The sequence below is a fragment of the Balaenoptera musculus genome, chromosome 14 (assembly GCF_009873245.2).
Source record: "Balaenoptera musculus isolate JJ_BM4_2016_0621 chromosome 14, mBalMus1.pri.v3, whole genome shotgun sequence".
NCBI lineage: Eukaryota > Metazoa > Chordata > Mammalia > Artiodactyla > Balaenopteridae > Balaenoptera > Balaenoptera musculus.
The window spans coordinates 62,942,625-62,970,226 of record NC_045798.1 but is presented as its reverse complement, the minus strand read 5'-3'; the positions used below and the strand labels follow the sequence as shown (position 1 = coordinate 62,970,226).

The window sequence follows — 27,602 nt, the reverse complement described above, 5'->3', positions numbered from 1 at the left end:
GATGATTTCGGACTTTAAGTTCACTGCTGAGCATCTAAAAGCTTCCACTTCTCTACTCATTTGCTCCAGAATCTAGGAGTCACCTGGACACCCCTCTCCCTATCAGCACTCCCTTCCCACCCATATCCAACCAATCTTGGAGAGTCGTGGAGAGGATCTCTTCTAAATAACTCTCAGATTAGCCCAGTCAACTTTGTCACCACTCAGCCCTTCCTTATTGCACCTTGCTTAGTGAACCAGTCTGGTCTCCCTGCTCCAGGCCCCTGAAATCCAATCCATCCTCCAGCTTTCCCCAATTAACCCATCCAAATGTGGCCGAGTCACTCCCTCACTTCAACCTGTCAAGCTGCCCACCAATCCCAGATCTGGTCTGAGCCTTTCATGGGATTCACAAACCTTCACTGCCTGCCCAGCCAGCCTGCATAGAATGTCCCCCTGGGCCCCAGTTTCCAGAATGCTCCACACTTTCTCCTGTCTCCAAGTTTTTCCAAGCCTTTTCTCTGCATCTGTGCACATATGCACATAGGAAATACATAGTGCTGCTCTGTGGTTTTAACTTTTTACATAAAAGGCATCATCCTACATGCGTGCTTCTTGCAGGCAATGGGGTATCGTCGAAATCTATCTGTCAGGATAGTCAAACACAGATGTTGTTGTCTTGTTCTTTGTAACCACTGCACACATAACATTCCACACACGACATTGCCATGGTTATTTACCATTCCCTAAGCACTGTGGACACTGAGGTGGGGCCCAATTTTCCACTGTTAAAAATTATCCTGCAATAAGCATCCTTGTGCACATATGAAGGTGTCCCCCCAGGACAGATGCAAAGTGGAATTGCTGTGTCGTAAGGTGTACCCATTTTTGCTCTAATGGACTCAGCCACTTGCCAGTGCCCCAAGGCCTGCACAGGCCCACACCCGCCATCAGCATCACACCATTCACCTGCACTTTCCTCAGCCCGCAGCCTGACCTGCCCTGGCTGCCTAGAAGGCCCAGCCCCCCAACTTCAGCTTAATGCCTCCACCTGGCAAGTCTTGCCAACCCTGCCCCTAGTCCTCACGCAGGTGGCTGTTCCCACCACCTGGGCTGTCCTGAGGAGGAGCACAGGGCGTCCTATCATCCCTGGGTTCCCAGCACTCAGCACAGTGACTTAGCATATCTTTCGGAAGGGAAGTGGGTGTCATTCAGGGTCACCTCTCCCTCTTCCCCCTCCCCAGGCTCCTGCAGCTGTGTTTTGACCCCACTTCACCCAAAGCCTAGAACTCCACATCTCACTGAGCAATCCTAAAAGACTGCAAGCACCCAAGAGTGCAACGTCACATCACTAAAGATATAATCAGGGACACAGAGAAGGGCCAGTGTCACACCCCTGACAAAATCCCCCATGAACCCACAGCCCAGGTGATATGCCCTGTGCTGTCCCCAGCCTGGCCTGGCCTCCACCACAGCGTCTCCCCTCTCTGCCTGCACTCCTGCGGCTTGACCTGGCTCCGCCAACTGCCAGCTTCCCCTGGGAACTTCAAGCCCCCTCTCATTACTCAGAAAGATTTCACCTCTTCCATAGCTCTTACCGTCCAGCCTCCCACCTGACCTCAAGCCAATACTCAGCATCACTAAGGCTGTCCAGGTACCGGGCTGAGCACCCCACTCACACAGCTCGTCAGGGTCCATATTCCAAACACCCACAGGGCTTATCCCAAGGGGAGCCGGACTGCAAAACGGGGCCGTTGTGGAAGCGAGGCCTTGGAATACCAAACTCTCTGTGTTAGGGATTTGGGCCTGGAAGGCTCCTGGCTAGGAAGGGTCTGTTCAGCCCAGCAACTGAGGGGGATGGAAGGTACTGGATGGATGGGGTTGGAGTGGGTGGAGGTGGGGAGCGCCCCGCCACCCATGTCCACACATCTGGACTCCCCAGGCCGACACCTTCATCATCGAGGCTGCTGACCTGGGTGTCATCTACAAGATCAAACTCCGCCACGACAACACCAAATGGTGTGCAGACTGGTATGTGGAGAAGGTGGAGATCTGGAACGACACCAACGAGGACGAGTTCCTGTTCCTGTGCGGGCGCTGGCTGTCCCTGAAGAAGGAGGACGGGCGGCTCGAGAGGCTCTTTTATGAGAAGGTGTGTGAAAGGCAGCCGGGGGGCTTGGTTCAGCCATGGCCTGTTCTCCTCATACCTGGGGTGGCTCAGTGGAACCCAGGGTGCCAGAGATGTAATGGGTCTGGGTTGTGCTCCTCTGGACAGGAGTACACTGGGGACCGAAGCAGCAACTGCAGCAGCCCTGCTGACTTCTGGGAGATCACCCTGAGCTCCAAGATGGCCGACATCGACATCGCCACAGTGACAGGGCCCATGGCTGACTACGTTCAGGAGGGCCCAGGTGAGTCAAGCAGAGAACTCATCAGAGGAGGAGCAGGCACGTGGATGCGTTTCAGCTGTTCTTGGACAGGCCATGTGTTAACCCCACCATCATTTGACCTACATTTAACACTGTAATTTACACACAGCTTCCTCACATGTTGTCTATTTCCATCCCCACAATAGCCCTGTGAACTGAGAGATGCTGACCTAAAACAAATAGATTGCCAGTCATTTCTCCAGTGAAAATGGGTTTATTCAGGATCAGCAGAGAATTGCAACTTGGAGTCTGCAACCAGGGCAAGCTATTCCTCATAGAGCAAGAATTGCTATTCTATGCAATTCCCCATAGAGCAAGGGAAGGAGAACTCTTTTATAGAGGAGAAAATGAAGTTGGGAGGGCTGTAGTAAACAAAGAGTCTGTGGATTTTCACTGGCTGAGTTGTTGCCAGGAGAGAAGAGGAGTCTTTCTTCTTCCTGTTGGGCTCTGCCTGTTGTCACAAGGCATGAGAGCTCCCCCTTCTGGTCTCCTGACTCTATTTAGTTGAGGTTTCTATTTACTAATTTTTTACATTTTCTCCTCTTGATCAAGACCTTTCTATGAAAGTATCGCTGATCAAGAGTCAGGTCTTCTGGTTTCAGCAGCTTTTTGTCCCTTAATGTCAGGAAGGGCCTTTCCTGGGTATAATGTCCCATGTTGGAGAGAAAGTGCACAGATTGGAATCCTAATGAGATCACATTTGAGTAACAAGGAGGGGTAGGAGAGAGACCTCTCAAGCATTTTTTTAATCCAAAGTCTATGTTACAAAGATAATAGACTCTGGAGATTATCTGAAGTGTTATGTCATCATCAAAGGTTTGGAAAGAAACTTCTGACAGACCTGACCTGGATATCTTGGGAAAGTTGTCTCATCAGATATTGTATGCTTCAATTCCAGGAAATATTTACTTTCATGTCACTAGATGATGTGCACGTCCAGTCAGGATTTGGTTGCCTTCTTTGTCACATGAATCCAAGAGTATATTCCCTGGAGATTGGCAGCCCAAGTGTTGGTTACCAGTACTTGATAGGGGCCTCTCCAGCAAGATTGAAGATAGTCTTTCTGGAGATTTCTGGAGATGTCTTTTCCAATAGACAAAATATCCAGGTTGTAAGGTGTGATGCTTAAGGTCTTCGTCCCCAGAGGGCACGCTGTGAAAAGACTGCTCTACAAAAAAACATGATTATTTTTAACAAAAGCAGTATTAGAGTATCTCTCCTTTTATTGGCTGTGGATCAGAAAAAGCAGAAGCCAAGAGCTTTGGGTGTCCTGTGACTATCTCAAAGGGCAAGTGTTTGTGAGTTCCAAAAGGAACGGATCTAAGATTTAGAGGGATCAATGGCAAAGCTTTCGGACAAGGTATTTGGAGGGTTTCTACAAATGTTGCCATTGAGTCTTAATAATGCCGTTAGTGCATTTGACTAAACCAGAGCATTGAGGGCTGTAAGCACAGTGAAGTAAAACCAGCCAAACAGTGCAGACTTGTCAAAGTACCTGACTAGCAAAATGAATTCCTCAATCACTATGAAGTTTGAGAGGAGTTCCTCAGGTAGGGATAATCTTTTCCAAAAGGACTTTAGCCACAGAAGAGACAGTAGCCTGTCTGCAAAGGAAGGCTTTAGTCCAGTGTGAAAACATACAGACCATGACTGAAAGATATTTATCTCCATGAGACGGAGGAAGTTGTATGAAATCCATTTACCAGACCTCAAATGGTCCATTAGGAAGTTTAAAATGTCCAGGAGCAGTACAAACAGACTTCCCTGAGTTGTATTTCATATAAGTGGAATAGTGAGGTAGGCACTTTTTGTGGCCTTGTTAATGTTTCCTCACTAATATTGATTCATGTACGCTATCTTTTTGCCAGTAGACCAATGGTTTAATGCATGTACAATGGTGATTAGTGGGAATTTTAGATCTCTAGTAGTACTGGGTTGTTATTTGGTCCAAATCAGAGCTTTCTCTTTTTATCAAACCAGCAACTGTTGAATTTTCAATCTTGTTTTTCTTTTTTCTGAGGCCAATTGTTGGGCTTCTCTAGCCAGTTTCGCTATGTTATCATTTGGGGAAATATCCCTTTGGACCATGACAGAGGTTTGCCTGCTTTCAGTTCCTTTAAGGTCAGCATTCCTTGCAGAAATGTCAGCAAGGTGATTTCCCTCAGCTTCCAAAGAGTCAAGTTTAGAACACCTCAGAATCTTATCAATAGCTAAAACATTGCATCCAATAATTCCTGAACATAGGGATCATTTTAAATTTTATTTCCACTGGAAGTAAAGAAGCCATGCTCTTCCCACAACATTCCAAAAAAATCACAAGCTATTCCAAAAGCATATCTACCATCAGTATGAATATTGACAGTTTTGTCCTTGGTTAAATTACGAGCTCGTGTAAGATTGTAACCTATTGAGATCACTTCTGAGTAACCATATGAAGCACAGGGCTGAAGTAGCCATAGGTAACAACATCAAAAGGAGTTGCAATCACATACCCAGCACAATATTTGTCATTGTCACCTTCTGAATAAGAACTATCGTTGAACCATGAGAAGTCAACAATACCCAAAAGAATTTCCTGAAGACTATCAGGAGGAGTCAGGAGGTGACCCATCACCATTAAGCAGTGGTGAGGGACTTCATCACAGAGGGAGAGGAGAAGAGTAGCCAGGCTAAGGTTATTACAACGTAAAAGAGTTATGTGGGGACTTCCCTGGTGGCACAGTGGTTAAGAATCTGCCTGCCAATGCAGGGGACATGGGTTCGAGCCCTGGTCCAGGAAGATCCCACATGCCACGGAGCAACTAAGCCCATGCGCCACAACTACAGAGCCTGTGCTCTAGAGCCCACGTGCTACAACTACTGAAGATCGCGTGCCTAGAGCCCGTGCTCTGCAACAAGAGAAGCCACCGCAGTGAGAAGCCCGTGCACCACAACAAAGAGTAGCCCCTGCTCGCCGCAACTAGAGAAAGCCTGCGTGCAGCAACGAAGACCCAACGCAGCCAAAAATAAATAAATAAATATATTTTTAAAAAAGAAAAGAGTTCTGTGAGGAGCAGTTAACAAAAGGACTTCATAGGAAGCAAGGTGGCTGACTTAGAAATGTTGAGTATGATGAGAATTCAGGAGGGCTTCTACTTCATGAGGTACAAAAATGGTTAAAGAAGATCCCACAATGATTTTCTCAGTAGCCCTTAACCAAAAAGGCAGTGGCTGTAATGGCTCTAAGGCAAAGGTGGTATCCCAGTGGCACAGGCTCCAGTTGCTGGCTACAGTGCCCTATGGGCCAATGGCGGTCCTTGTGTTTTGGGGTAAATATCCCAGGGATAGCCTCTTCCTTTTCATATACAAAAAGGGAAAAGGAAATCTGATTTCTATTTGGGATGCCCAAGGGCAGGTGGGTTCATCAAACTCTCCTTTAAGGCCTTAAAAGCTATGTAACTGGTTCTTCCCATAATATTAGGTCAGGGTTGTTATTGTTTAATACAACATACAGAGGTTTGGCCATAAGAGAGAAATTTGGAATCCAATTTTCGCAATAACAAAGTAGCCCAAGAAAACCCAGCAGCCAGTGCTTAGTTTGGGGTTTGGGGAAACTCGGGACCCCATGAAGTCTATCTGGAACTAGGTATAGCTCTTGTTCTGATATAAAATGCTGTAAATATTGAAACTAGGTTTGGACAAACTGCAACTTTTCTTTGGCAATCTTATGTCCCTTCAAGATTAAAAGCTTTAGCAAGTAGACACTGTCTTCTTATGAGGGAGCTTGAGAAGGAGAGAAAAGAAACAAATCATCCACGTGTTGCAACAAAACAGATCCCTATGGAAATTTATATCATCCAGATCGGGCTTCAGGATTTGTGAGAAATAAGGACTCCTGGAAAAACCCTGAAGCATTGCTGTCCAGGGGAATTGTTTTTCTTCCCAAGTGAATGCAAGAAGGTATTGGCTAGCTTCATCAACTGGAATACTAATTGATGTACTGCATAAATCATTTACAGTCAAGAATTTGCTCCAGTGGGAATGAATATAAGTAACATTTGAGGTTTAGGAACAATAGGGTATTGAGGGATAACTATGTTTTCTATTGCTCGAGGTCCAAGACGAACCTCTACCCTTGACCCTTAGGTTTTCTCACCAGCAAATGGGAGCGTTACAGGGGCTAGTACAAGACATAATGAAGCCTTGAGCCTTGCAATCTTCTATTATTGACTTTATGCCTTGAAGGGCTTCTTCACTTATACAATATTGATTAATTCTGAGAAGAGATTTTTGGAAATCTTTTTGAGTCTTGGTGGGAGGTACACTGTGAATTTTTACCAGTATTGGTTGGAGGTTTTGCCCTTAAGGAAGCTGGTAGCTGATTCAATAGGGACAAATCATCAGTGTTTCCAGAATCATCTCTAGTACTGTCAGAGGTGGAACAAATAAAAATTGTCAAAGGGTCATTTAACTCATCTGGTTGGCTGCTTTGACGACTACTGTCAAGTTCTAGAATTATTTCCCCTTTGGGGGAGAAATTCCAACATGATACTTCTCTAAGAAGTCTTGGCCTAATAAATGGGAGTGGAGGAACAAAGGAGAAAAGGGTGTGTATTTCTCAAAGGGCCTAAACAAAAGGGAATAGGTTCAGAGACAGGAACCTCTTGAGGTTCATTAGAGATCCCCACTATTTGAAGTGTTTTAGTACTCTGGGGCAGGGGCTGCTTGAGTAGGGGGGTTGAGCATTGGGAGTGTGGCTCCGTGACAGTTAGGACTGGGAGAGATTCATTCCCAACCTGGAGAAATGTTTCTCCAAGCTGATTAAGAGGGAGGATTGGGAAGAGCTCCTGTATTTTCTGTGAGCCCTGTCACTGAGAACTCGGAGGACGTTGAAGGGCTGAAGGTGCCTGAAGCACTTAAATCTGTAGCAATCTCTTTTCCAATGTCCTGTATGTTTGCAATAATAGCAGAAACTAAAGGGTTTAGGTTTTGTTTAGGGGCCTTCAATTGTTGGAGATGAAGAATAAGAATTTTGGTGGTCCTCCTTTTAGGTGGCTCATCTAGATTGCGAGAGAGCTGGTGTGCCAGGTTAACTAACCTGGAATGGACATAGTTTACCATTCCATCCTGGTCCTCTTTTGCTAGAAGGGAAAGTTTCCTGTTTAGCTATTAATAAACACAGAGTTAAAAGCTACTCAGGTGGAATCAATAATCTGAAGTCAATTATAATAGTTATGAACAGGTTCATCAGATTTTTGTGTGCAAACCTGAATTTTGTTCCAATCAACAGGCTTTGGAAAAGCCTTAGGAATTGCCCGATGAAGTCACCTAGTGCTTGCCTGAGCCTGATCATATACCTTGTTTTATTGCACTTTGCTTTATTGTGCTTCACAGATATTGCGTTTTCTACAAATTGAAGTTTCGTGGCATCCCAGTGTAGAGCAAGTCTATCAGCGCCATTTTCCCAACAATATTTGCTCATTTCCTTGTCTTTGTGTCACATTTTGGTAATTCTTGCAATATGTCAAACTTTTTCATTATTATTATATTTGTTCTGGTGATCTGTGATGAGTGATCTTTGATGGTACTATTGTAATTGTTTTGGTGTGCTACAAACCTATATAATATAGGTGAACCAATATAAGATAGTGAACTTAATCAATAAATGTTGTGCATGTTCTGACTGCTCTACCAACCAGCCATTCCCTGCCTCCCTCTCCTGTGGCCTCCCTATTCCCAGAGACACAACAATATTGAAATTAGGCCAGTTAATGCCTACAATGGCCTTCTGAGTGGTCAAATGAAAGGAAGTTGCAAATCTCTCACTTTAACTCAAAAGCTTAAAATGACTAGGCTTAGTTAGGAAGGTATATTGCAAGCCAGGACAGTCTGAAAGCTAGGCCTCTTGCACCAAACAGTTGTGAATGCAAAGAAAAAGTTCTTGAAGGAAATTATTATAAACGTGCTACTCCAGTGAACACACGCATGATAAGAAAGTGAAACAGCCTTATTGCAAATATGGAGATAGTTTTCATGGTCTGTATAGAAGATCAAACCAGCCACAACATTCCCTTAAGACAAAGGCTAATCCAGAGCAAGCCTTTAACTCTTCAATTCTATGAAGGCTGAGAGAGGTAAGGAAGCTGCAGAAGAAAAGTTTGAAATTAGCAGAGGTTGGTTCATGAGGTTTAAGGAAAGAAGCTGTCTCTATAACATCAGAGTGCAAGGTGAAGTAGCAAGCGCTGATGTAGAAGCTGCAGCAAGCTATCCAGAAGATCTAGCTAAGGTAATGAAGGCAGCTACACTAAACAGATTTTCAATGTAGGCAAAACAGCCTTATATTGGAAGAAGATGCCATCTAGGACTTTTATAGCTAGAGAGAAGTCAATACCTGGCTTCAAAGCTTTAAAGAACAGCTGAATCTCTTGTTAGGGGCTCATGCAGCCAGTGATTTTAATTTGAAGCCAATTCTCATTCACCATTCTGAAAATCCTAGGGCCCTTAAGCGTTATGTTCAATCTACTTTGTCTATGCTGTATAAATGGAACAACAAAACCTGGATGACAGCACATCACTATACAACATGGTTTATTGAATATTTTAAGCCCACTGTTGAGACCTACTGCTCAGAAAAAAAGCAAAAAAAGATTCTTTTCAAAATATTACTACTCATTGACAATGCACCTGGTCACCCAAGAGCTCTGATGGAGATGTACAGTGAGATTAATGTTGTTTTCATGCCTGCTAACACAACATCCATTCTGCAGCCCATGGATCAAGGAGTCATTTTGAATTTCAAGTCTTGTTCTTTAATAAATACATTTTATAAGTCTATAGCTGGCATAGATACTGATTCCTTTATTAGATCTGGGCAAAGTGAACTGAAAGCCTCTGGAAAGAATTCACCCTTCTGGAGGCCACTGAAAATATCTGTGATTCATGAGAAGAGGTCAAAATATCAGCATTAGCAGGAGTTTGAAAGAAGTTGACTCCAGCCCTCATGGATGACTTCGAGGGGTTCAAGACTTCAGTGGAGGAAGTAACTGCAGGTGTGGTGGAAATAGCAAGACAGCTAGAATTAGAGGTGGAACCTGAAAATGTGACTGAATTGCTGCAATCTCATGCTAAAACTTTAGCAGATGTGAAGTTGCTTCTTATGGATGAGCAAAGAAAGTGGTTTCTTGAAAAGGAATCTACTCCTGGTGAAGATACTGTGAAGAATGTTGAAATGACAATATAAGATTTAGAATATTACTTAAACTTAGCTGATAAAGCAGTAACAGGGTTTGAGAAAAGTGACTCCAATTTTGAAAGAAGTTCTACTGTGGGTAAAATGCTATCAGAGAGCATTGCACACTACAGAGAAATTTTTCATGAAAGGAAGAGTCAATCAATGTGGCAAACTTCACTGTTGTCTTATTTTAAGAAATTGCCCCAGCTGCCCCAGCCTTCAGCACCACCACCCTGACCAGTCAGAAGCCACCAACACCGAAGCAAGACCCTCCACCAGCAAAGGTTATGACTCACTGAAGGCTCAGGTGGTGGTTAGCATTTTTTGGCGATAAAGTATTTTTAAATTAAGGTATGTATTTTTTTTAGATATAATGCAATTGCACATTTAATAGATTACAGTCTAGCATAAGCATAACTTTTATATCCACTGGGAAACCAAAAAATTTATGTGACTCACTTTATTGCAATATTTGCCTTATGGCAGTGGTCTGAAACTGCAATATCCTCAAGGTATTTCTATAGTGAGATAGCAGGATGGCTTCCCAGTTGTGAGTCTAGACACCTTTCAGGATTTTCCCAATTAACAGTTTTCTTTTTTAATAAATTTATTTATTTATTTATTTATTTATTTATTTATTTATTTATGGCTGCGTTGGGCCTTTGTTTCTGCGTGTGGGCTTTCTCTAGTTGCAGCAAGCAGGGGCTACTCTTCATTGCAGTGCATGGGCTTCTCATTGCAGTGGAGCACAGGCTCTAGGCGTGCGGGCTTCAGTAGTTGTGGCTCGTGGGCTCTAGAGCGCAGGCTCAGTAGTCGTGGCACACAGACTTAAGTTGCTCCGCGGCATGCAGGATCTTCCTGGACCAGGGATCGAACCCATGTTCCCTGCATTGGCAGGTGGTTCTTAACCACTGCGCCACCAGGAAAGCCCCAATTAAGAGTTTTCATTCAGTGCTGGGCCTGGCCTTCACCACCAAGCATATGAACTAGCTGATATGTCAGAGAAACCAGGTTGATGAGTTTGAATGACTACATTCAATTCCTCCTCAAATCTGTAAGGATAATTGGTTACTGTGGGAAAATCTTTGACTATGGCTCAAAGTTCAGCTTTATTCCAGGGAATATAAGAAATTAAGGATTTAGGAGGGAGGAGATCAAGATGGTGGAGTAGGAGGAGACCAAGCTCAACTCCCGCTATGAACACATCAAAAATACATCTACATGTGGAGCAGTTCTCACTGAAAATAAACTGGAGGCTGGCAGAAAGACACTTATCAACCAAGGCTGTAAAGAAAGATCCACGTGGAAGTCAGGAAGGGAAGAGAATCGATCAGGTCAGGACCTGTGCCCTAGGAGGGGACACAGAAGAGGAGGGGATTACACAGGCTCAGAGATCCTCCTTGGGGAGTGAGCAGTTCAAGTCACATACTGGACACCCTTGCCCTGGGGTCTGACACCAAGGAGAGAACTTCCCTTAACTGGCTTGAAAACCAGTGGGACTAACATGAGGGCTGTAAGAAACCTAGACTCTGCACATAGGCTTGCTTACTCCCAGGGACAAGGCAGAGGAAGAAGAATGACACTTCCCAGGACTCCAGCCTGTTTCCCACACCGAGCACCCACTCCACTCCTCTAGCTCCAGTGCAGCTCCACTAGGGTGAAGGCTGTCATTGCCGAGGAAAGTGTGCAATTTTGTGGGGGACAGAGCCAGCTTGGACCTGGCACTTAATCTGAATAGGGTGAGCGTGGCCATTACTGGCACTCGCAGAGATGGTGGATCAAGAGCACACTGGAGCTCCAACCGATGTACCAGGACCAGCCAGTGCATGTCCGGGCCCACACTGGGTGCCCACTCTGACCTCTCTTGCTCCAACACTACTCCCCTCTTGGATAAAGGTGCTAATGCTAGGAGTGGGGAGAACCCACTTAGAAGGAACGGAACCAGTTTGCACCTGACCCTCAGGACTTCTGCCTCAGCACCCTGACACCTGACCCCAACCCCAAGAGGGTGGTGTTGGCCACTGAGCATAGCAGAAGCCCTGGCTCATAACTGGCTCTGGCTCTAGCCTCTGCATCTCCAACCCCACTTCTCACCAAGGCGATAGCTGCCAGCACACCCCAGGGGATGACATGACTTGTGCTGACTTCAGATCCAGCTCTCTCCCCAAAGCCATTGGGCACACACAGACTGCATAGGATTGCTCCCACACAAGGACACCCCTTCAAGACTGGGATAGGTAACTGTTTTACCCAATTTCATAGAGACAGAGAAAGTTAAGCAAAATGCGAAGACAGAGGAATGTGTTTCAAATGAAAGAACAAGAAAGAAACTCTGAAAAAACAACTAATAAAACAGAGGTAAATAATTTACCAGATGAAGAGTTCAAAGCATTAGTAAGAAGAATGCTAACTGAACTAAGGGAAAAAAATGGATGAACACAGTGAAAATTTTAACAAGCAACTAGAAAATATAAAAATAGAACCAATTAGAGCTGAAGAATACGATAACAAATGAAAAACACACTAGAAGGAACTAACAGCAGACGAGGTGATACAGAAGAATGCAGAAGTGATCTGGAAGATAGAATAATGGAAATCCAATGAAAACAGCAAAAAGAAAATCAAATTTTAAAAAATGGGAAGAGTTTAAGGGACCTCTGAGAGAACATCAAGCACACTAACACTCACATTATAAAGATCCCAGAAGGAGAAGGGAGAGAAAAAGGTCAAAAATGTATTTAATGAGAGTATGGCTGAAAACTTACTGAACCTGATAAATGAAACAGATATCCAGATACAGGAAACCCTGAAAGTCCCAAACGAGATGAACCCAAAGAGACCCACAGCAAGACATATAATAACAATGGCAAAATATAAAGGTAAAGAGAGAATTCTAAAGGCAGCAAGAGAAAAACAGAGTCACATATTGTAAATCAACTATACTTTAATTAAAAAAAAAAAGTACCAGACACTGTGGAAAAAAAGAGTCACGTACAAAGGAACCCCCATAAGGCTATCAGCTGATTTTTCTGCAGACACTTTGTAGACCGGAAGGGAGTGGCATGATATATCTGAAATGCTGAAAGGGAAAAACCTACAACATAGGGCACTCTACCAAGCAAGATTATCATTCTTGCTGGAGAGATAAAGAACTTCTCAGACAAACAAAAATTAAAAGTTCATAAATACTAAACTGGCCCTAAAAGAGATGTTAAAGGGTCTTCTCTAAGTGGAAAAGAAAAGGCTGCAGAGACTTCAAGATGGCGGAGGAGTAAGACGTGCAGTTCACCTTCCTCCCCACAAATACATCAGAAATACATCTACATGTGGAACAACTCCTACAGAACACCTACTGAACACTGGCAGAAGACCTCAGACCTCCCAAAAGGCAAGAAACTCCCCACGTACCTGGGTAGGGCAAAAGAAAAAAGAAAAAACAGAGACAAAAGAATAGGGACAGGACCTGCACCAGTGGGAGCTGTGAAGGAGGAAATGTTTCCACTCACTAGGAAGCCCCTTTGCGGGCGGAGACTGTGGGTGGCGGGGGGGAAGCTTCGAAGCCATGGAGGAGAGCACAGCAACAGGGGTGCGTAGGGCAAAGCGGAGAGATTCCTGCACAGAGAATCGGTGCCGATCAGCGCTCATCAGCCTGAGAGGCTTGTCAGCTCACCTGCCAGGGCGGGCGGGGGCTGGGAGCTGAGGCTCGGGCTTCGGAGGTCGGATCCCAGGGAGAGGACTGGGGTTGGCTGCGTGAACACAGCCTGAAGGGTCTAGTGTGCCACAGCTATAGCCGAGAGGGAGTCCAGGAAAAAGTCTGGACCTACCTAAGAGGCAAGAGACCATTGTTTCAGGGTGCGCGAGGAGAGGGGATTCAGAGCACCACCTAAACAAGCTCCAGAGACTGGCGCGAGCCGCGGCTATCAGCGCAGATACCAGAGACGGGCATGAAATGCTAAGGCTGCTGCTGCAGCCACCAAGAAGCCTGTGTGCGAGCACAGGTCACTCTCCACACCGCCCCTCCCAGGAGCCCGTGCAGCCCGCCACTGCCAGGGTCCCATCATCCAGGGACAACTTCCCCGGGAGAACACACAGCGCACCTCAGGCTGTTGCAACGTCACACTGGCCTCTGCCGCCGCAGGCTTGCTCCGCATTCCATACCCCTTCCTCCCCCTGTCCTGAGTGAGCCAGAACCCCCTAATCAGCTGCTACTTTAACCCCGTCCTCTCTGAGCAAAGAACAGATGCCCTCAGGCGACCTACACGCAGAGGCGGGGCCAAATCCAAAGCTGAACCCCGGGAGCTGTGCGAACAAAGAAGAGAAGGGGAATCTCTCCCAGCAGCCTCAGGAGCAGCAGATTAAATCTCCACAATCAACCTGATGTACCCTGCCACTGTGGAATACCTGAATAGACAACGGATCATCTCAAATTGAGGAGGTGGACTTTGGGAGCAACTGTAGACTTGGGGTTTGCTTTCTGCAAATAATTTGTTTCTGGTTTTATGTTCACCTTAGTTTAGTATTTAGAATTTATTATCATTGGAAGATTTGTTTATTGATTTGGTTGCTCTCTTCCTTTTTTTATATATATAGACATATATATTTTTCCTTTTTCTCTTTTTGTGAGTGTCTATGTGTATGCTTCTTTGTGTGAATTTGTCTGAATAGCTTTGCTTTTACGCTTTATCCTAGGGTTCTGTCTGTCCGTTTTTTTTTTTTTTTTTGTTTAGTTTTTAGCACTTGTTATCACTGGTGGATTTGTTTTTTGGTTTGGTTGCTCTCTTCTTTCTTTCTTTTTTTTAATTACTTTTTAACTTTTAAATTTTTAATAATTTTTTTATTTTAATAACTTTATTTATTTTATTTTATTTTTCTTTCTTTCTTTCTTTTCTCCCTTTTCTTCTGAACCGTGTGGCTTACAGGGTCTTGGTGCTCCAGCTGGGTGTCAGGCCTGTGCCTCTGACGTGGGAGAGCTGAGTTCAGGACATTGGTCCACCAGAGACCTCCTGGCTCCATGTAATATCAAACAGTGAAAGTGCTCCCAGAGATCTCCATCTCAACGCTAACACCCAGCTCCACTCAACGACCAGCAAGCTACAGTGCTAGACACCCTATACCAAACAACTAGCAAGACATGAACACAACCCCACCCATTAGCAGAGAGGCTGCCTAAAATCATAATAAGGTCACAGACACCACAAAACACACCACCAGACGTGGACCAGCCCACCATTTACATTTAAGGTAGTTATCGATCGTGGAGCTGGGAGGCCTCTGGTGGACCAATGTCCTGAACTTGGTTCTCCCACCTCAGAGGCACAGCCCTCATGCCTGGGTGGAGCACCAAGAGCCTGTCATCCACACAGCTCGGAATAAGAGGGAGAAAAAAAGAAAGAAAGAATGAAAAAGGTAAAATAAAATAAAATAATTTTAAAAAATAATTATTAAAAAAAAATTTTAAGTAATAAAAATAAAAGAAAGAAAGAAAGAAGAGAGCAACCAAACCAAAAAACAAATCCACCAATGATAACAAGCGCTAGAAACTATACTAAAAAAAAGGGGGAAAAATTTTAAAAACGGGCAGACAGAACCCTAGGACAAATGGTAAAAGCAAAGCTATACAAACAAAATCACACACAGAAGCATACACATACACACTAACAAAAAGAGAAAAAGGGGAAATATATATATATATATCATTGCTCCCAAAGTCCACCTCCTCAAGTGTCCATCGACAGATGAATGGATAAAGAAGATGTGGCACATATATACAATGGAATATTACTCAGCCATAAAAAGGAACGAAACTGAGTTATTTGTAGTGATGTGGATGGACCTAGGGTCTTTCATACAGAGTGAAGTAAGTCAGAAAGAGAAAAACAAATACCATATGCTAACACATATATATGGAATCTAAAAAAAAAAATTGGTCATGAAGAACCTAGGGGCAAGACGGGAATAAAGATGCAGACCTACTAGAGAATGGACTTGAGGACACTGGGAGGGGGAAGGGTAAGCTGGGACAAACTGAGAGAGTGGCATGGACATATATACACTACCAAACGTAAAATAGATAGCTAGTCGGAAGCAGCCACATAGCACAGGGAGATCAGCTCGGTGCTTTGTGACCACCTAGAGGGGTGGGATAGGCAGTGTGGGAGGGAGGGAGATGCAAGAGGGAAGAGATATGGGGATATATGTATATGTATAACTGATTCACTTTGTTATACAGCAGAAACTAACACACCATTGTAAAGCAATTATACTCCAATAAAGATGTTTTTAAAAATGTAAATGGATTAAATGCTCCAACCAAAAGACAGAGACTGGCTGAATGGATACAAAAACAAAACCTGTATATATGTTGTCTCCAAGAGACCCACTTCAGATCTAGGGACACATACAGACTGAAAGTGAGGGGATGGAAAAAGATATTCTATGCAAATGGAAATCAAAAGAAAGCTGGAGAAACAATTCTCATATCAGACAAAATAGACTTTAAAATAAAGACTATTATAAGAGACAAAGAAGGACACTACATAATGATCAAGGGATCAATCAAGAAGAACACATAACAATTGTAAATATTTATGCACCTGACATAGGAGCACCTCAGTACATAAAGCAAATGCTAACAGCCATAAAAGGGGAAATCAACAGTAACACAATCATAGTAGGGGACTTTAACACCCCACTTTCACCAATGGGCAGATCATCCAAAATGAAAATAAATAAGGAAACACAAGCTTTAAATAATACATGTAAAAAGATGGACTTAATTAATATTTGTAGAACATTCCATCTAAAAACAACAGAATACACTTTCTTCTCAAGTGCTCATGGAACATTCTCTAGGATAGATCATATCTTGGGTCACAAATCAAGCCTTGGTAAATTTAAGAAAATTGAGGGCAGAAGCAAGAAGAACTACAATCCTGCAGCCTGTGGAGCAAAAACCACATTCACAGAGAGATAGACAAGATGAAAAGGCAGAGGGCTATGTAGCAGATGAAGGAAGAAGATAAAACCCCAGAAAAACAACTAAATGAAATGGAGGTAGGCAATCTTCCAGAAAAAGAATTCAGAATAATGATAGTGAAGATGGTCCAGGACCTCAGAAAAAGGATAGAGGCAAAGATCGAGAAGATGCAAGAAATGTTTAACAAAGACCTAGAAGAATTAAAGAATAAGCAAACAGATATGAACAATACAATAACTGAAATGAAAAATACACTAGAAGGAATCAACAGCAGAATAACTGAGGCAGAAGAACGGATAAGTGACCTGGAAGACAGAATGGTGGAATTCACTGCTGTGGAACAGAATAATGAAAAAAGAATGAAAAGAAATGAACACAGACAAAGAGACCTCTGAGACAACATTAAATGCAACAACATTTGCCTTATAGGGGTCCCAGAAGGAGAAGAGAGAAAGAAAGGACCTGAGAAAATATTTGAAGAGATTATAGTCGAAAATTTCCCTAACACGGGAAAAGAAATAGCCACCCAGGTCCAGGAAGCACATAGAGTCCCATACAGGATAAACTCAAGGAGAAACATGCCGAGACACATAGTAAACAAACTGGCAAAAAATAAAGACAAAGAAAAATTATTGAAAGCAGCAAGGGAAAAATGACAAATAACATACAAGGGAACTCCCATAAGTTTAACAGTTGATTTCTCAGCAGAAACTACACAGGCCAGAAGGGAGTGGCATGATATACTTAAAGTGATGAAAGAGAAGAACCTACAACCAAGATTACTCTATCCAGCTAGGATCTCATTCAGATTCGATGGAGAAACCAAAAACTTTACAGACAAGCAAAAGTTAAGAGAATTTAGCACCACCAAACCAGCTCTACAACAAATGCTAAAGGAACTTCTCTAACTGGGAAACACAAGAGAAGAAAAGGACCTACAAAACCAAACCCAAAACAATTAAGAAAATGGTCATAGGAACATACCTATCGATAATTACCTTAAACCTGAATGGAGTAAATGCTCCAACCAAAAGACACAGGCTTGCTAAATGGGTACAAAAACAAGACCCACATATATGCTGTCTACAAGAGACCCACTTCAGACCTAGGGACACATACAGACTGAAAGTGAGGGGATGGAAAAAGATATTCCATGCAAATGGAAATCAAAACAAAGCTGGAGTAGCTATACTCATATCAGACAAAATAGACTTTAAAATAAAGAATGTTACAAGAGACAAGGAAGGACACTACAAAATGATCAAAGGATCAATCCAAGAAGAAGATATAACAATTATAAATATATATGCACCCAACGTAGGAGTACCTCAACACATAAGGCAACTGCTAACATCTTTAAAAGAGGAAATCAACAGTAACACAATAATAGTGGGGGACTTTGACACCTCACTTACACCAATGATCATGACAGATCATACAAAACAGAAAATTAATAAGGAGACACAAGTTTAAATGACACAATAGATCAGATAGATTTAATTGATATTTATAGGACATTCCATCCAAAAACAGCAGATTACACTTTCTTCTCAAGTCCTCACAGAACATTCTCCAGGATAGATCACACCTTGGGTCACAAATCAAGCCTCAGTAAATTTAAGAAAATTGAAATCATATCAAGCATCTTTTCTGACCACAATGCTATGAGATTAGAAATCAATTAGAGGGAAAATAAAGTAAAAAACACAAACACATGGATGGTAAACAATACGTTACTAAATAACCAAGAGATCACTGAAGAAATCAAAGAGGAAATCAAAAAATACCTAGAGACAAATGACAATGAAAACACGATGATCCAAAACCTATGGGATGAAGCAAAAGCAGTTCTAAGAGGGAAGTTTATAGCTATACAAGTTTACCTCAAGAAACAAGAAAAATCTCAAATAAACAATCTAACCTTACACCTAAAGGAACTGGAGAAAGAAGAACAAACAAAACCCAAAGTTAGCAGAAGGAAAGAAACCATAAAGATCAGATCAGAAATAAATGAAATAGAAACAAAGGAAACAATAGCAAAGATCAATAAAACTAAAAGCTGGTTCTTTGAGAAGATAAACAAAATTGATAAACCATTAGCCAGACTCACCAAGAAAGAGGGAGAGGACTCAGATCACTAAAATTAGAAATGTAAAAGGAGACGTTACAACAGACACCGCAGAAATACAAAGCATCCTAAGAGACTACCACAAGCAACTCTATGCCAATAAAATGGAAAACCTGGAAGAAATGGACAAATTCTTAGAAAGGTATAACCTTCCAAGATGGAACCAGGAAGAAATAGAAAATATGAACAGACCAATCACAAGTAATGAAATTGAAACTGTGATTTAAAATCTTCCAGCAAACAAAAGTCCAGGACCAGATGGCTCCACAGGTGAATTCTATCAAGCATTTAGACAAGAACTAACACCCATCCTTCTCAAACTCTTCCAAAAAATTGCTGGGGAAGGAAAACTCCTAAACTCATTCTATGAGGCCACCATCACCCTGATACCAAAACCAAACAAAGATACTACAAAAAAAGAAAAGTACAGATCAATATCACTGATGAATATAGATGCAAAAATCCTCAACAAAATACTAGCAAACAGAATCCAACAACACATTAAAAGGATCATACACCATGATCAAGTGGGATTTATCCCAGGGATGCAAGGATTCTTCAATATATGCAAATCAATCAATGTGATACACCATATTAACAAATTGAAGAATAAAAACCACATGATCATCTCAATAGATGCAGAAAAAGCTTTTGACAAAATTCAACAGCCATTTATGATAAAAACTCTCCAGAAAGTGGGCATAGAGGGAACCTACCTCAACATAATATAGGCCATATATGACAAACCCACAGCAAACATCATTCTCAATGGTGAAAAACTGAAACCATTTCCTCTAAGATCAGGAACAAGACAAGGATGTCCACTTTCACCACTACTATTCAACATAGTTTTGGAAGTCCTAGCCATGGCAATCAGAGAAGAAAAAGAAATAAAAGGAATACAAATTGGAAAAGAAGAAGTAAAACTGTCACTGTTTGCAGATGACTTGATACTATACATAGAGAATCCTAAAGATGTCACCAGAAAACTACTAGAGCTAATCAATGAACTTGGTAAAGTTTCAGTATACAAAATTAATGCACAAAAATCTCTTGCACTCCTATACAATAATGATGAAAAATATGAATGAGAAATTAAGAAAACACTCCCATTTACCATTGCAACAAAAAGAATAAAATACCTAGGAATAAACCTACCTAGGGACACAAAAGACCTGTATGCAGAAAACTATAAGACACTGATGAAAGAAATTAAAGATGATACCAACAGATGGAGGGATATACCATGTTCTTGGATTGGAAGAATCAATGTTGTGAAAATGACTATACTACCCAAAGCAATCTACAGATTCAGTGCAATCCCTATCAAATTACCAATGGCATTTTTTTACAGAACTAGAACAAAATATCTTAAAATTTGTATGGAGACACAAAAGACCCCGAATAGCCAAAGCAGTCTTGAGGGGAAAAAGCAGAGCTGGAGGAATCAGACTCCCTGACTTCAGACTATACTACAAAGCTACAGTAATCAAGACAATATGGTACTGGCACAAAAACGGAAATATAGATCAATGGAACCAGATAGAAAGCCCAGAGATAAACCCACGCACCTATGGTCAACTAATCTATGACAAAGGAGGCAAGGATATACACTGGAGAAAAGACAGTCTCTTCAATAAGTGGTGCTGGGAAAACTGGAAAGCTACATGTAAAAGAATGAAATTAGAACACTCCCTAACACCATACACAAAAATAAACTCAAAATGAATTAGAGACCTAAATGTAAGACCGGGCAGTATAAAACTCTTAGCGGAAAACATAGGAAGAACACTCTTTGACATAAATCACAGCAAGATCTTTTTTGATCCACCTCCTAGAGTAATGGAAATAAAAACAAAAATAAACAAATGATACCTAATGAAAGTCCAAAGTTTTGGCACAGCAAAGGAAACCATAAACAAGATGAAAAGACAGCTCTCAGAATGGGAGAAAATATTTGCACATGAATCAGCAGACAAAGGATTAATCTCCAAAATATATAAACAGCTCACATGCAGCTCAATATTAAAAAAACAAACAACCCAATGCAAAAATGGGCAGAAGACCTAAATAGACATTTCTCCAAAGAAGACATACAGATGGCCAAGAAACACATGAAAAGCTGCTCAACATCACTAATTATTAGAGAAATGCAAATCAAAATTATAATGAGGTATCACCTCACACCAGTTAGAATGGGCATCATCAGAAAATCTACAAACAACAAATGCTATAGGGGGTGTGGAGGAAAGGGAACCCTCTTGCACTGTTGGTGGGAATATAAATTGATACAGCCACTATGGAGAACAGTATGGAGATTCCTTAAAAAACTAAAAATAGAATTCCCATATGACCCAGCAATCCCACTACTGGGCACATACCCTGAGAAAATCATAATTCAAAATGAGTCATGTACCACAATGCTCATAGCACCTCTATTTACAAAAGCCAGGACAAGGAAGCAACCTAAGTGTTCATCGACAGATGAATGGGTAAAGAAGATGTGGCACATGTGTACAATGGAATATTACTCCGCCATAAAAAGAAACGAAATTGAGTTATTTGTAGTGAGGTGGATGGACCTAGGGTCTGTCATACAGAGTGAAGTAAGTCAGAAAGAGAAAAACAAATAACATATGCGAACACATATATATATATGGAATCTAAAAAAAAAAAAAAAGGTTCTGAAGAACCTATGGGCAGGACAGGAATAAAGACGCAGACGTAGAGAATGGACCTGAGGACATGAGGAGGGGGAAGGGTAAGCTGCGACGAAGTGAGAGAGTGTCATGGACATATATACACTACCAAATGTAAAATCAATAGCTAGTGGGAAGCAGCCACATAGCACAGGGAGATGAGCTCGGTGCTTTGTGACCACCTAGAGGGGTGGGATAGGGAGGGTAGGAGGGAGACGTGGGAGGGAGACCCAAGAGGGAGGAGGTATGGGGATATATGTGTATGTTGTATGTATAGCTGATTCACTTTGTCATAAAGTAGAAACTAGCACACCATTGTAGAGCAATTATAGTCCAATAATGATGTTAAAAAAAAAAGCTGCAACAAGAAGTAAGAACTTCTAGGAAAGGAAAAATCCCACTAGTAAAGGCAAATAAATACTATAACTATAATAGCTAAAAGATAGACATGAAGATATAAAATATGACATCAAAAACACAAAATATGGGGGAGGGGAGTAAAAAAAATGTAGATCTTTTAGGCAGTATTTGAACTTAAATGACTACCAGTTTAAAACAAAGTAGATATAGTTATGGGTCAACATATCCAAACCCCAAGATAACCACAAATCAAAAACCTACAATAGATACACAAAAAACTAGAGAGAAAGGAACACAAGCAAATCATCAAACCAAAAGGGAAGAAACTAAAAGAAGAAGAAAAGAACAAAGAACTACAAGAAAACAGAAAACAAGTAACAAAATGACATAGCTATCGATAATCACTTTAAATGTCAATGGATTAAATGCACCAATCAAAAGACATAGGGTGGCTGGTTGGATTAAAAACAACAAGACCCATCTATACTGCTACTTACAAAAGACTCATTTGCAGAGAGGCAATTTTAGGCTTATGATAATGTTTGGAAGCCTCAAAGTACCAACCTAAATACACATTCTGTTCAGTTCTAGAAATTTTAGCACTATTGTATACCAATTTGGTTTTTAAAAAATTCAGTTTGGGCATTTCAGAAGTTCCATTTGGCCATTGATATTCTAAATTGCCTTTGGTCAGGTAGATCCATTTAGTTAGAAATGTGTATGAGGAAGGACTGAGGTTTTTACACATAAAATTGACCAGATTCCCTGTAGGAGGGGTGCCCTCAAAATATTTAGATAACTGGGATCCTATTTCTCAGAGGTTTTTCTATAGAGTAAAAGAATAATTTTTAAACAGCTTAAAAAACTCAACCATCTTACATTTTAAACAACTCAGTTCAATAGCTTAAACAGTTCAAATATCTCAAACAGCTTGCAAAGGAACTGCAGGCCTAATACTAGCCAGTTCTAAGGGAACAGGTTGGTCCTGGAGGAGCCAGGCCAAAGGCTTCTCAGCCCACTTCTCATAGAACAAGCCCTACTCCAAAGGAATGGGTCAAAGGCTGAAACAGCACAGTTGCAATGAAACAGCCCCTGTTCCAAAGGGAACAGGTTGAAACCTAACCAGTTTCAGTTGAAAGAGTCTGATCTCAAAATCTGACCAAGGTGGCAAATGAGTACTAGTATACAGAACAAGGCCTTAACCAGAAAGGACAAAACCTTAAAATAGATCCCAGATAAAGCCTGGAAAGCTTCAAATGCAAAGAGAGTATGAGCTCAGATCCAGGAAAAAGACATACCTTCAAACTCCAGGGTTGACAAGAAAAGCAGTGGGCACAATGGGCTCAATTGTGGGTATCTCACCTGTTTGCTCACCAGCCCCAGACCTGTCGGGGCTCTTCTCTGGATCCCTGTACGAGCCACCAAAATGTTGACCTAAAACAAATAGACTGCCAGTTATTTCTCTAGCAAAATGGGTTTTTTGGGATCAGCAGAGAATTGCAATTCGGAGTCTGCAACCCTGGCAAACTACATGCAAGTCCCCACACAGCAAGGGAGGAGAACTCTTGGAAAAGGCAGTTGGGAGAGCTGTAGTAGACAAAGAGTTCAGGACTTTTCATTGACTGAGTTGTTGCCAGGAAAGAAGTGGAGTCTCTTTTTCCTGCTGGACGCTGCCATCATCATAGGGAGTGAGAGCTCCCCCTTCTGGTCTCCAGACTCTATTTAATTGACGTTTTTGTTTATTAATTTTGTTTACAGAGGGCAGCAATTAGCCTCCTTTACAGATGGGGAAACAAAGGCTAAGAGAAGTTAGGATGATGATATCCTTAATCTGCTGATCTACCACCAGGAGGGTATCATCCTAAACTCTGCCCTCACCCAGACTCCCAAGAAATAGATTCAGCCCAGAGAGCCTAGGACAATTCTCATGAGACAGAAATCAAGAGCAGCAATGAGAATTCCCTGTATGTTGTTTAGGACTAGCCATGCAAATTTTAGGCATGACCAGTGTTGGGGGGTAGGAAGAAGAAGTCCTGAGCTGGTTTTTTTGGAGTTTTAACTTCCATTTCCGGCTCTGACAAGAAAACGTGTGGCATTGAACAAGTCACTCTTTTAGCTTCAGTTTTTTCCTGCTCCTTAAAACAATATTGTAATCCCCTGAGAAGTTCATTTTTTCCAACCAGATTTTTGAGATAAGGCAGTTGTATATTTTTCTGTTGGACATTTAAATCCACTGCTTTTCTGTTCAGTTCTCTTAGATATAAGAGTATGTCAACCACTATATTTTTCTCCAGAAGACCACATGGAGGATCTGTGGGGTTGGGCAGAGAGAACCAATATTTTTATACTCTACCTTCTTAGACAGGACCCACAAGAAAGTGCTTCTCCTTAATTAAGCACGATGATCAACTGTGGAAAGGCCAGTGGGGCTCTCCTTGTAAAGATGAAATACAGCCATGGGCAGAAAACAACGCAGGTAATTCCAGCCAGGAAGGTCTAGTCTGGAAATTTTTCAAAGGGCTACAGATTGCATAACCTAACATCTACTACCCCAGGGCAGTGTCTCCCAAGCTATTGAGGAAGATGAGCCAGGAGAAGGTTTTCCAACCTGTTTCAGTTAGTAACTGCAAGTAACAAGAGACCTAAAGATAGTGGCTTAAATGAACAAGGAATTTTTCTTTTCTTACACATAAAAATTCAAAGAGAAGCAGTTGGGAATGATATAGCAGCCCCAGTGAATTCAGGGACCTAGGCTCTTTCAACCTGACCACTCTGGCAATCTTACAAGTGGCTTCCATCCTAAAGGTTGCCTATGGTTCCAAGATGACTTGGAGCTGGATCTCCAGACATCACATCCACATTCCAAGCAGAATGAATGGAAGGGTAAGGGCCAAAAAGGTGCTCCTCCCAGTTGAGTCAGACCCTTTAAAAGAAATTTCCCAACATCTTATATATCATGACCACCCCTAGCTGCAAAGAGAATGGAAACTGGCTGAGCAACTAGAACTCTATGCCACACTACCTGAGCAAGTTTTTATGCTGTTTAATCTGGTTTGTTTTGGAAATGAGTGCCTTCTAGAACTTTCATTTACTAGGTTACATATATAAATACTATTTTATGATCTTCCCTAAATTCCTACTTTCCGTGAGACCTTGCTTTTGCCAACCTCATTTTTGCTGTGATAAGCTTTTCTTATCTATGATAAGCTTTTCAGGCATCTAACCCCTGTACTTGGCTAGCCATTTTTGTTCTCACCCCACTTCACATGGGAGTGCTAGGTGCAACTAGGATAATTGGTCAACAGGGCTTTTAGATGTGGCAACAATGCTCTCTGATCTTCTCTTGGGAGTTACCAGCTCCCTCAGTCCTTGGAGGGTAGATACTTGCCAGTCTGAAAAGCCCTGTTGTACTTTGTCTCAGAGGCAGGGAACTGAGATCAGTGCCACCAGAGGTCATTTCCAAGTGTCCGAGCCCACCCTGGTCCACGTGGCCCGTGATGAGGCTGGGCTCCCATGATCTCTTGCAGTTATTCCCTACTGTGTGTCAGTCACGACGGGGAAGCACAAGGACGCAGCCACCGACAGCCGGGCCTTCATCTTCCTCATCGGAGAGGATGACGAGCGCAGTAACCGCATCTGGCTGGACTACCCCCGAGGGAAGAAGGGCTTCAGCTGCGGCTCCGTGGAGGAGTTCTATGTTGCAGGCTTGGATGTGGGCGTTATCAAGAAAATAGAGGTGCTGGGCCCTAGGGCCTCGGGATGGTGACCACCCCTAGGGAAGGAAGGAAGGAGCTGACCAGTACACAGGTGGGAGGGTGAGTGGGCCCGACCTGAGCCCCACTCAGAACAGGCAGCAGAGGAAGAGCTCCTGGCCTCTGCCATCAACAAGCTGGGTGACGTTGGTTGCATCACCTGCCCCTCCAGGTCCGTTTTCCACCCACCCAATGGGGATGCCTGTGTATTAGTTTTTTATTGCTGTGTAACAAATTATTACAAACTTAATAACTTAAGGCCACACAAATGTATTATCTCAGTGTCCTGAGTCAGAAGTCCAGGTCTGAGTTAGCTGGGCCCTCTTCTCAAGGTCTCACTGGGCTGAAATCAAGTTGCTGCCACAGCTGGGGTCTCATCTGAGACTTGGGGTCCTGTCCCAAGCTCAACGGTTGTTGGAAGAATCTGTTTCCTTGTAGTTGTAGGACCAAGGCCAGAGGCTGCCTGCATTCCCTGCCATGTGACCCTCTCCAAAACAAGCCAGTTTGTTTCTTCAAAGCCATTCAGAGAAGATCTCTTCTGCTTCAGATCTCTCTGACTTCTTCCGTCTCTGACATCTAGACCCTCTTTTAAAGGGTTCACCTAATGAGGTCAGGCCCACCTAGAATAATCTTTTGATTAATTCAAAGTCATCTGATTAGAGACTTTAATTACATCTGCAAAATCTCTCCACCTTCACGGGAGGGACTCTGGTCAGTGAGTGCGAAGCACATTGGAAGACAGCGCTGAGGGAGGAGGCAGAAGAATGGGGAAGCGGACGCTGAGCAGGGAGGGCTTCTTTCCCAGTTGTGCCCTGTCCTCATGGCCCCTGTGTGTCCCCTCCTAGCTGGGCCACGACGGGGCCTCCCCTGAGAGCTGCTGGCTGGTGGAGGAGCTATGCTTGGCTGTGCCCACCCAGGGCACCAAGTACACGTTGCGCTGCAATTGCTGGCTCGCCAAGGACCGAGGAGATGGAGTCACCTCCCGTGTCTTTGACCTCCTGGATGCCATGGTGGTGAACATCGGGGTGAAGGTATAGAGGGCACCTGTGTGTGTGCATTGTGTGGCTAAGGGCAGTGCAGGCTGAGGTGGGCGAGAAGCAGGGGAAATGGAAATGAGAGAAGCAGCAGACTCACCCCTGGGGCATTGGCAGGGGCTGCAGCCCTATATACCAGCCAGACCCACTTTGCTAGGAGCCAAGAGAATCAAGTCTCTTCTTGTCTGCAGCTGTGTGACCTTGCACAAGTCATCTGGCCTCTCCGGACCTTGGTTTTCTCATACAGCACATGGAAATAATGCTTCCTGTCCTGTTCCATGTAAGATCTTGATGAGAACTAATGAGACCATGAACAGTCCAGAAAAGCTTTGCATGCTCTACACAGACATGCAGAGTCATTATTCTCTGAAGGATGCGCCAACAACACCAGTAGGCCAGTCATGAGGACAGATGGCATTTGGGAGACTGTCAGCCTCTGGGTCTCTTAGTGTAGTGAGTGCTGTCTGCACAAGACCCCCTTAAGGGGAAAAAGCTGGAAGGCAGGTGCTCTAAGCTCCTGTTCCATCTCCACCTCTAACTAGCCAAATGACCTGGGACAGGTTGTATAAAGTCACAGGTTGATGTCAGGCAGGAAGCAGGATGCCTGGGTGCTGGGGCCCAAGGAAACGTGGCCAGCTGGTGGTGCAGAGGCCTCTGTGTCACATGATCCTGCAGGTTCCCTTTCTCTCTGAAAAGCTGTGGGGTAAACAGAAGGTCCCAGCCCTCATCTCTATTCCTGAATCCAAACCAATGTGCTACTAGATTTAGGTCAGAAGCCGTCACACAAAGGTAAGGAGAAATCGCTCTGGGCCTGAGCATGGCCTGCCTATATAGTATATGGAAACAGGACGAAGGGCTGGGTTATGGGCTCTAAGACTCTTGCCAGGCAGGAGTGTGTATGCCTGCCCATCCCCTGCTTGAGAGCCAGAGAGCAGAACTTTCTACGGCATCGATACCCCCCTCCCTTGCTCAGCCATCTCCATCTGTGGCCAGACGGTCAGCGTAGGAGAGCACACAATTCATCCAGGGACCCCC

At 43.0% G+C, this 27,602-nt stretch overlaps 1 protein-coding gene across 2 annotated transcripts in view; it reads left to right on the top strand.

Moving 5' to 3' along the window:
* Positions 1 to 27,602, top strand: part of LOXHD1 (lipoxygenase homology domains 1) — a 222,126-nt gene that overhangs the window by 155,322 nt on the left and 39,202 nt on the right. Inside the window, exons 30-33 of one of the 2 annotated variants that reach the window (XM_036823220.1) lie at positions 1,922 to 2,131; positions 2,255 to 2,390; positions 25,309 to 25,517; positions 26,379 to 26,564. In XM_036823220.1, coding sequence (XP_036679115.1) covers positions 1,922 to 2,131; positions 2,255 to 2,390; positions 25,309 to 25,517; positions 26,379 to 26,564 — 741 coding nt within the window. The remainder of the gene's footprint in view (positions 1 to 1,921; positions 2,132 to 2,254; positions 2,391 to 25,308; positions 25,518 to 26,378; positions 26,565 to 27,602) is intronic. The other variant, XM_036823221.1, reaches the window with a different exon arrangement.